Source organism: Ictalurus punctatus, chromosome 6, assembly GCF_001660625.3.
Source record: "Ictalurus punctatus breed USDA103 chromosome 6, Coco_2.0, whole genome shotgun sequence".
Classification (NCBI taxonomy): Eukaryota; Metazoa; Chordata; class Actinopteri; order Siluriformes; family Ictaluridae; genus Ictalurus; species Ictalurus punctatus.
In genome coordinates, this window is record NC_030421.2 from 502,501 (window position 1) to 512,500 (window position 10,000).

Consider the following 10,000-nt stretch of genomic DNA (forward strand, 5'->3'; position numbering starts at 1 on the left):
TTTGTGTAGAGAAAAATGTTTTCTCTCTTAATAAATACTGATAGATTATATCCACTGTGTCCATAATATCAGAGAAGGTCCTGGCTGCAGCCTGCAGAATGGGGCGGGCCTGCACTTTTGGGTGGGGCTACATATCACTCCGCCCATAACTGGTCTCATTGATTAGTGGCAATATAATGACGTCGACACCTAACCCAAACCCCTAACTCTTATGGGCGGGGCGACACATGTAGCCCCACCCAAAAGTGCAGCCCCGTCCCTTTCTGCAAACTGCAGCCAGATCTACATGAAACATCACGTGTTCCTCTCAAACACGGACAAATACACGTCACGTGACCAACACCACACCGTCTCAGGTCATCTCACGCCACTGTGAGGCGTGGCCTGTTTAAGGGGCGGGGTTTTCTATTAGAATGGTTTGAAAGATAATAAACTGGCTGTTAATCAATAAGATTATAATTGATTGTAATATCGGGCGGAGGTGAGCGTGTGATGATGTGAACCTGGCTGTACTCTCTACGGCGGTCAGGAACGTGTTCATTTCAGATCTGAAGAAGTTTCAGAGTGTTTGTGTTGTTTGTCTTTTCTTGGAGCAGGACTCCTCACAGACTGTAACTTTGATTCTGGGGAATGTGAATGGATTCAGGAGAAGGATGACGACCTGGACTGGACCGTCCGTTACCATGACAACGGTAACGTCAAGTTATTATTATAGAAATCTTTTTTTTTTAAATCACAGAAATAATCAAACAGTTCTGGTGGATTTAAATGAGGTGGAAATGGAACCGAGTTCTACACACGTGAACACGTGTCTCGGCGTGTGTGGTGTTGGTTGTCTGGCAGGATTGCGGTATTACATGGCGGTCGGAGGAACTGCGGGGAGCCGGAGGGAGCAGGCCAGGCTGAAGCTCCTCCTCACTGATGGTGTTCGTCAGGGGGCTTTCTGCGTCAGGTTCAGCTACAGGATCACCGCAGGGCTGCAGACGGGCTCGCTCCGCGTGATGACAGAAAACACTCCATCCCACCACGTGCTGTGGGAACAGAGACGCAGCCTGGACGACGGATGGCACACGGAGAACGTCGACGTGTATTGGAGCGACAGAGCTCCTGAATCGGTGACTCTGACTTCAGTATTAATACATTAATAAAACTTTACTCACTGATCTGAAATCAGACGAATTCGGTCATGATTGTATTATTTTAGCTGCTGTGTGGATTCGTTTCGTTTCTGTGTGCGATATTAAACTCCGATGTTTTGTTTGGTTACAGATCGTGTTCGAGGGAGCGCGGGGACAGCCGGCGCGCGCAGAAACCGGGCTGGACAACGTGCTGCTGATCTCAGGGAGCTGCCATGATGCTGAGGCTAAACTGTTTTAGAGGAAAACGTCTTCACATCATTACTGAATATGTTTAAAATAAATAATAAAAGTTGATGGAAGTAACAAACCTTAGATGAAATTCCCAGAATATTTTTTTTACATGTAAAAGACGAGGGTTACGGAAAACACGTTTCCTGAAGAATAACACTGCGAGAGCTTCGGTACATGGGCCAGGAATACAGATGTGCAAATAAACGTCATTTCTTTTTGTCAATAAGTAAATGTCCTATCAGTTGTTTTTAATTCAATGTTTGTACTGAGACATGATATAAAGTAATATTTTTACTCTTCATTAGTAAACACTGAAACCGTCTCCTGACCAGAGCTGAATTATTATATTATTTTATTAGTATTATATTATTAGTATTATGCTTGTTTCTCGTGTGTTAAAATCCTCTCTGTAAAGCTTCTACATTTCCGTGTGTGTAAAATAATCTGTAGTCAAAGTTGAATAGAAATCACAAATATTATATAAAACGTCATTCACCAAAAAAAAAAGTACAATTTTGCAGCACTAATGTATTTCTTGGGATTAATTGTGATAGAAATTATTTACCAAATAATTAACCAAAAGGCTCGAAAACAACAAATTAGACCAAGTTTCCGGTTCCTTTTTTCCCCCTAGGTGTGAGTTGATTTAGATATTATATAAAAAGTGATAAATATACAGATATAATATAATGTGTTGTATATAATAAATCCCCTCTCCATAATGATCATGAGGTTTTAAATGATCAATGTAAAAAATATCTACAGTTTAGAATACATGACTGGGACTGATCAGGTGTGAACCTCACTGCTGGAGATGATGGAGTGTAATGAAGGACAGTGCGTCAGAGCGCCCCCTGCTGACACGTTTTATTAAACACACCAGTCTAGACATTAAGTAAAGTACAGAAGGAAAGCTTTTCACAGGCTGAAAGTATAAAGACACGCACAGAGGAACAGATTCATGAATATTTAAATCAGCAGTGGAGACGAGGAGAACTGATAAACTATATATGATATTTATAAATGCTATGAACATTTCACAATCAGCTCAGGAGATGCTTCTTGCCCAGAAACTGCACTTTGCGCTCGAAGGCTGTGGAGCGAATCGGCGTGTTCACTTCGTAGAAAGGATTCATCGCAAACTGCGAATGGAACGAAGCCAAGTGTCAATTTTACAAAGTTCAATAACAACAATAATCATCATCATTTACAATAAGAACAAAAACAAAACACTATAAAAACCGCACACCTTGATGTATAGATCATAAACGTCGTTAAAGAAGTTTTTGATCCCGTCTTCTTGCCTGACGTCATGAAGCATGATGAACCTCATATGTACAAAAAACACAGTTAAGGGAAAACCTAAAAAATGACTTCATTAACCTGTTTTATTTCTTCAAAAACGTTATCAGCGTTATTATTAACATGGAAAATCATGTTCTGACCAAATTTCCCTCACACCAATCAATCAGATTCTGTCTGGTCTTAAACATGCACCGCTGTGTGTTTTTATTTAACTCCTGGGATTTTAATTCAGGAAGGATATGACTGGCGGTGACGAAGGCCGAGACGAACCACTCGTTGAACTTGTCCACGGTTTTCAGGTACATGTTGTTGGACAGCCACATATTCTCATCGACCAGATCGAGCGCAGCGTGAGCGATAAACTGGTTCAAGTGTCGATGATCGTCCTGTGAACAATAAAATAAACGAATACAGTGAATACTTACAAAACAGAAGCCTTAAAGAGGCGGAAAAAAAACATCGATCAACGTTTAATCTTCATAATGAGAAACTGAAGTATCTGGTCAGTCGGTGCTTGCTGGAAGGAAAAACCACTACAGGACGTGCTGTTGTAGGAAAATAATCAGTGACGGGGTGGTGTGATGGAGCGGAGGTACTGTTCCTACCCCAAAGCTCACTCGTTTCTCATATCAGCACTTCCTATGTTGACGAAGTGTATAACTCCTCTTATACCACAACAGTTTGCCAAGGATCCTAACTGTATGTGTAATTAATGAACGACACCGGCTTTTTATCCGTTTAGAGTTACAGTTCATGCAGTGGAATGTCTGTGATACATATCGCTTATATTATAGCAGATATAAAGAGTCGTTCCCTCACCAGCCTCTCTATCTTTATCTCTCTAGAAGTTAATAAGACAAAAACAAACCCACACCACTTTAATGTGTGTATAAATCTATACCTTCGATTCGGGTTTCCCAGCAGGCAGGAACTCCATCTCAAACACCGGGTTGTCATGGTGACCGACCATCACGAAGTAAAAGCTCCCGGACATCTCTCTTTCTCTCTCTCTTAATATAAGTATACAGACATTAAACAGTCATTTAATATATATATATATGTGTGTGTGTGTGTGTGTGTGTGTGTGTGTGTGTGTGTGTGTGTGAGAGAGAGAGAGAGAGAGAGAGAGAGAGAGAGAGAGAGAGAGAGAGAGAGAGCGATGAGACAGGTGAAGCTGCTCAATAATAAATACAATAATAATAATTATTATTATTATTATTATTATTATTATTATTATTATTATACTAATAACACCGACCTTCCAAACAAATATCTAATAACACGAGTCTGATGAAAGATGGAATTCCTCCTTAAAGTTTACAAAATAAAACACAGAATCAGCCTCGTGCTGTGTTTAAAAACACATTTAACACAAATCCATCCTCATAAAGCCGTTTTATCGCTTCACTCTGTTTACACTCATCTGCCGCGCGTTACTTCCTGGTACGTCATAAGGATGACCCCGGAACTAAAATTATATATTTAAATATCTATTTTTAAACGAGCTCTTTAAAAAAAAAAACATTTAAACACGCAGCATTTGAGGTACGATTAGGAATACACTATTCCCAGCAATACTAAAAAAAAAAGACTAAAAAAAAGGGAATGAAATTAATTTTAAAAAAGCGTTGTTATGTTGTGTTTCTGTGTAACTGTACGTGTTTCATCAAAATACATTCACATCATACAAAACGCAAATAAATTCTAAAATAATAATAATAATAAAAACAACAACGCATCGTGTCGATGGTAATAATAATAATAATAATAATAATAATAATAATAATAAAGAGAAATCTTGTAGCGAAACATGAACGACCCGGAAGTAAACAAATAGAGCGTCGGTTACGGGTTTTAAACGGTCAGCTGTTGACTGTGGATTATTTTGAATTCAAAGAGAAAGATAAATCGCATTTAGTGAGAGTGTGTGAGTTTGTGAGTGTGTGAGAGTGTGACTGTGTGAGTTTGTTTAAGTTTGTGTATGAGTGTGTGAGAGTGTGTGAGTTTGTGTGAGTTTGTGAGAGTGTATGACTGTGAGAGTGTGTGTGAGTGTGTGAGAGTGTGTGAGGTCTGAGGATGTCTGCGGATGAAGAGCAGAGTTTATCTGCACAGGATCTGAGAAAGAGACTTTACCAGAGTTTTAAGAGGAAGGGAGTCCTGGACGCTGTGAAGGTCAGTGTTTCAGCTGTAATGTCTACAGTCTGTAGTAATGAAGGACTTCATCATGTCTTTAAAAACCTTTTGAGTCACAGTTTACTGCAAGGGTTTATTCCAAATCATCACTACAACCTTCAAACTCTTACAGTTTCTGGATTTTGAACTAATTTCTTATATAAATGGTAACAGTAATAATAATTCTGATCAATTCCCATGGTGTATGTGATCTCAGTATAAATGACCGGTGTACAGGTGACATTAATACTCCATGTGCACTACACACACTGCTTTTTAACACACACTGTTTGTTTAGAGCTTTATTATAAGTACTTACTGTAGTGTTTGATCATTACTCCACTTCCACCCGTAAAACTAATCCAGTCCGAACAGGGCTTAGAACGATCTCGGAGAATGACTTTTCACTGTCAGTGTTCATCACAGACTTGTTAAAATGCCTGTAATAACCTTTGACCTCTTGGACCCGTGTTTATTCCAGACCCAGCTCAGGAATCAGCTGATCGTGGAGCTTCAGCACGAAACGCTTCCTCGGGCGTCTTCTGAAAAATCCTATTCGCTCTCAGTGCTGGCCTCCAACAGCCTGGTGATCGATCACCTGCAGAGCTCGGGCTATGAATACACCCTGTCCGTGTTCTACCCTGAGTGTGGCATCAGCAAGGAGAAGGTGCGCTTTATACACCGTCTGTTCCAGGGTCATCTCAATGTGATGACGTGAAATACATGAGACTTGGGGTGCATATGGTACCAGGATTATACTTCACACCGGCAGAACTTCTGGCCCCTCACTGCTAGTCAACGCTGGGTTTACAAGAGCACAGTTTTATATGATCGTTAAACTTGATGCCATGAAAAAAAGTGAAGAAAGTTTAATTTTGTTCAAGAAATTGTTCACGTTTTTATGCATCGCATTTTATAAACCGATTGTCAGATTACTGCAACATTTGTCAGTCATTTGTACCAAACTCTGTAATAAACTGGGGTTTATAAATGCTTTATAGAGTTAATAGAGATATTATAGAGGCTTTATAGCAGGAGTGTCCAATCTTATCCGGAAAGGTCCGGTGTGGTGCAGGTTTTCATTCCAACTGCGCAGAAGCCACACCTGAGTCTACTGAAAGCCAAGATCACCTGATTAAACAGCTGGAATCAGGTGTGCCTCCTGCTTGGTTGGAATGAAGACCTGCACCCAGGTTTTCCCTGCACCCAGGACCGCTGGTCCTTTCCGGATAAGATTGGACATCCCTGCTTTATAGAGTTAATAGAGGCTTTATAAAGGTATTATAATAATGTGTTTAAATGCCTCAGTAATGTTTCTTCATAACGGTAAAGGTGGAGAACTGTACAGTTAATTCAATGAAACTGTACCAGTGTGGGTGAAATTTGAGCGTGAAACAGGCAGCACATGATTGTTGTCATGGTTACACAGTGTCATGTGTGTTGGGATTAGACGGTAGAGACGTTTCAGAACAACACAGAGCGATCAGAAACGTTTATTCTCTCTGTGCGAGGTGTAAAAATCAACACAGGGGTAAGCGGAGAACACGCGCTGACGTCCATGTTCACCTGATCTCTATAGACAGTGATAACACCTGGATGGGAAGCGTTCTATCACTGTCATTACTTTAGTGGAAACAGTTTTACAGGAAAGACTCATTTATATTATTGTTGGTTGACTTGTTTAATTGTTCTATAACATTTTAGGTTTTTTCAACAAAGGACATTCTTGATCTTCTGAGAGTCAGTCCACATTCACCTGTGTACAAAAGTCTGGTAAACACGTCTCTGCTCATTTTCCAGGAAGAGTAATTTTCTAAATAATAAAAGAGGAAAAAAGTGTTATTATTTTTATTATTTTCTTTGTTGAACTCCGTACAGGTGATGGATACTCACAGAGGAGAGAAAGGTAAGCCAAATAATACATTTATATTTTTTTATATATATATATATATATATATATATATATATATATATATATATATATATATATATATATATATATATAATATATATATATATATTAGTGTGTGTGTAATTTATAAAAAGATTGAATGTTTTAGTCAACAATTCAGTTTTAAAATAGAGTTTGTAAAGTCTAAATTTGTTTATTAAAAAACGTTAAAATAGTTTGTATTTTATTTAAACGTTTATGTAAACTTGGCCTGTGTGTTGTCTCATATTTACACCCCTGTGAAACAGGAAGTCATGCTTGAACCATTTCAGGTGTACAAAAAAAATATCAACGAGAATATACTTCAAATATATTTTCTCATATGAATTCATAGGGGCGTTAATACTTGTTGCACACCTATATTTAACAAAGATATATTTATATATAGAGATATATATATACATATAAATACACGTCTTAATAATGACCTCTGTCTCTCGCTGTAGGTCTGTTAATGACGCTCCTGTCTGAGTTAATCGATCATCGGCTTCAGTCGCGTGACGCAGACACACAGACGTCAGACGTGTCTGATTACACCGAGTCCATCGGTAAACTCCACTTTCTGCCCCGAGCTTCATTTAAACTCAGTGTCCAGTTTAGTCCCCAAAATTCTTGTGACCATTTCACTGTTGGAGACCTTTCTATCAAACGAAACACTACAGAAAGATATGTGATAGAGACAGACAGGTGGATGGGGTGATAGAGACAGACAGGCAGGTGGATGGAGTGATAGTGACAGATAGACAGGTGGATGGAGTGATAGTGACAGACAGACAGCTGGATGGAGTGATAGTGACAGATAGACAGGTGGATGGGGTGATCGAGACAGACAGACAGACGGATGGAGTGATAGTGACAGATAGACAGGTGGATGGAGTGATAGTGACAGACAGGCAGGTGGATGGAGTGATAGTGACAGATAGACAGGTGGATGGGGTGATGGAGACAGACAGACAGACGGATGGAGTGATAGTGACAGATAGACAGGTGGATGGGGTGATGGAGACAGACAGACAGATGGATGGAGTGATAGTGACAGATAGACAGGTGGATGGGGTGATCGAGACAGACAGACAGACGATGGAGTGATTGTGTTGGTGCTGTGTACAGTGAGGAAGATGCAGGTGATTGATGAAGAGTATGAGGTGCTGAGGCAGAAAGGACAGCGCTGGGCCTCGGTGGAAGTGAAGCTCGCTGAATACAGGAAGGAGATGGAGGAGCAAGCACAAGCCGAGCTCAGATCCAAGGTACTGTGTGCTTCTACCTTCCATCTGCATCACTCAGAACATCAGATCTAACCTCCTCCCATAATCTCCTCCATCTGCATCACTCAGAACATCAGATCTAACCTCCTCCCATAATCTCCTCCATCTGCATCTCCTGCATCTCCCATACAGTCTGAAGTTTATAACCTGCATTTGTTCACGCGTCTTCAGGGAGAGCTCTAGTGGAGGTCAGACCCCGAGTCAGACCCAGTAACACACCGGTGCAGTGAATGTGAGCGTCTGCTGTGGGCTGTTTCAGATGGAGCATTTCCAGGAGGTGGAGATGAGGAGAGTGCGGGTGGAGGAGAGGGAGAAGTGCCAGCAGGAGGTGCTGGAGGTCAGACGGAAGCTGGAGAGAAACTATGAGATGAAGTCTGAGGCACTGATGAACCGAGAGAAGAACGCCATCGAGAGACTCCAGAAACAGCAGCAGGTACAGCAGAGGGGTACACACTCTATACACACCTTTTACTCACACACACACACACACACACACACACACACACACACACTCTAACTCACACACACACACACACACACACACACACACACACTCTAACACACACACACACACACACACACTCTAACACACTCTAACACACACACACACACACACTCTAACACACACACACACACACATACACACACACACTCACACACACTCTCACACACACACACTCTAACTCACACACACACACACACACACACACACACACACACTCACACACACTCTCACACACACACACACTCTAACACACTCTAACACACACTCTCACACACACACACACTCTCACACTCTCAGACAGTCAGTCAGACAGACAGACTGGTCCTGGTGTTCCTGCAGCAGTCTGTGGGAATAAATCAGCATGTTCATGTCACTTCAGATGGAGGAAAGGGAACTCTACGACCAGCGGCAGGCTCTGCTGAGGGAGATCGAGTCTGTTCATAACAGAGACGCTGAACTGAGGCTCAGGATAGAGGCCTTTGAAAAGTAAACACTCACCATCATGACATTCAGCTAGCAAACATAACACAGCTAGCATCAGAGCGCTAGCAAACATAACACAGCTAGCATCAGGTATCTGTTTGATTGAGCTAGTCGATAACATATGAGCAAGCGATTGTGAGTAAACAACTGAGTAAACATTTTTGTGGTTTTGATGTTTAGTTAGTAAAAGGGTCACAAATAGAACAGTTTATTATATCCAGTTTGTGAAAAGACCTTACAGCCGAGCATTTTACATTTCTCCTAACTAGCATTTTCTTTACTGGTTCATATTTGTGTGGTTTCCACGGCAACTTTTAGCTAGCTAATGTGAGAAGCCGTATACGTAGCTTTCTAGCTAGTGTGTGTGTGTGTGTGTGTGTGTGTGTGTGTGTGTGTGTGTGTGTGTGTGTGTGTGTTGCAGGTCCTGTAAGCTGCATGAGGAGAAGATGAGAAGCTCAGAGGAGCTGTTGAGGAAGAGAGAGCTGGATGTGAGGAAGATGGAGGAAACGTACGACCTGAAGCTGAACAGCGAGATCAGGAAGTGAGAAATGTCTATATATCTATACACACACACACACACACACACACACACACACACACACACACACATACATGCTGAATCCTGGATTCTGATTGGTCGGAAGGTGTTGATTAATTTTCTAGAATGGTTATCGTTTCCATAGACCTGTGATGATAGTGACAGGTGAAGTGATTGCGTTTCAGCGCAGCTGCAGCACAGTGATGAAACTCAATGAATTCAGTGTTAATGTCATTCTTCTTCTTCTGCTTTCCTCAGACATCAGCTGGAGCTGAAGGAGGATTACGGCAGGAGGACCGAAGCGCTGAGGGAAAACGAGAACAAAAATAAAGGTGTTTGTTGGTTATCAGGACGTTTAGAGCACGAGCGCGAGGGACGAGGGTTTCCTTTCACTCCCTGTTTCCTCTGTGT

General features: G+C 41.2%; 3 protein-coding genes across 8 annotated transcripts in view; 2 read left to right on the forward strand and 1 right to left on the reverse strand.

Annotated features, from left to right (window-relative positions):
- Window positions 1-1,692, forward strand: part of egfl6 (EGF-like-domain, multiple 6) — a 13,744-nt gene extending 12,052 nt beyond the window's left edge. For all 3 annotated transcript variants that reach the window (XM_017470709.3, XM_047155824.2, XM_017470710.3), the window contains 3 exons: window positions 597-692; window positions 844-1,115; window positions 1,270-1,692. In XM_017470709.3, coding sequence (XP_017326198.1) covers window positions 597-692; window positions 844-1,115; window positions 1,270-1,377 — 476 coding nt within the window. In that variant the 3' untranslated portion in view covers window positions 1,378-1,692. The remainder of the gene's footprint in view (window positions 1-596; window positions 693-843; window positions 1,116-1,269) is intronic.
- Window positions 1,693-2,220: 528 nt separating this feature from the next.
- On the reverse strand, window positions 2,221-4,136 carry trappc2 (trafficking protein particle complex subunit 2). 2 transcript variants are annotated; one of them, XM_053680587.1, is made up of 5 exons: window positions 3,934-4,136; window positions 3,577-3,685; window positions 2,913-3,061; window positions 2,620-2,701; window positions 2,221-2,512 (listed from the first exon to the last, which is right to left on the reverse strand). In XM_053680587.1, exons 2-5 carry the CDS (start codon window positions 3,667-3,669, stop codon window positions 2,414-2,416), a joined length of 423 nt encoding a protein of 140 aa, XP_053536562.1. In that variant the 5' UTR covers window positions 3,670-3,685; window positions 3,934-4,136; the 3' UTR covers window positions 2,221-2,413.
- A 351-nt stretch (window positions 4,137-4,487) lies between these two features.
- The window catches only part of ofd1 (OFD1 centriole and centriolar satellite protein), a 13,224-nt gene continuing 7,711 nt past the window's right edge, over window positions 4,488-10,000 (forward strand). For 2 of the 3 annotated variants that reach the window (XM_053680630.1, XM_053680633.1), the window contains exons 1-10: window positions 4,489-4,847; window positions 5,329-5,514; window positions 6,552-6,620; window positions 6,726-6,753; window positions 7,245-7,346; window positions 7,909-8,045; window positions 8,323-8,496; window positions 8,948-9,054; window positions 9,473-9,592; window positions 9,848-9,921. In XM_053680630.1, coding sequence (XP_053536605.1) covers window positions 4,752-4,847; window positions 5,329-5,514; window positions 6,552-6,620; window positions 6,726-6,753; window positions 7,245-7,346; window positions 7,909-8,045; window positions 8,323-8,496; window positions 8,948-9,054; window positions 9,473-9,592; window positions 9,848-9,921 — 1,093 coding nt within the window. In that variant the 5' untranslated portion in view covers window positions 4,489-4,751. Of the gene's footprint in view, window positions 4,848-5,328; window positions 5,515-6,551; window positions 6,621-6,725; window positions 6,754-7,244; window positions 7,347-7,908; window positions 8,046-8,322; window positions 8,497-8,947; window positions 9,055-9,472; window positions 9,593-9,847; window positions 9,922-10,000 lie in introns of all 3 variants that reach the window. The other variant, XM_053680631.1, reaches the window with a different exon arrangement.

What these genes read in the sequence shown, in the direction of transcription:
- trappc2 (XM_053680587.1), bottom strand. Translation starts at nt 3,669, where the DNA reads ATGTCCGGGAGCTTTTACTTCGTGATGGTCGGTCACCATGACAACCCG. An exon ending in CTGGGAAACCCGAATCGAAG is followed by an intron (nt 3,062 to 3,576) that starts GTATAGATTTAT and finishes TATTGTTCACAG; the next exon opens with GACGATCATCGACACTTGAA. An exon ending in TTTATGATCTATACATCAAG is followed by an intron (nt 2,513 to 2,619) that starts GTGTGCGGTTTT and finishes TTCCATTCGCAG; the next exon opens with TTTGCGATGAATCCTTTCTA.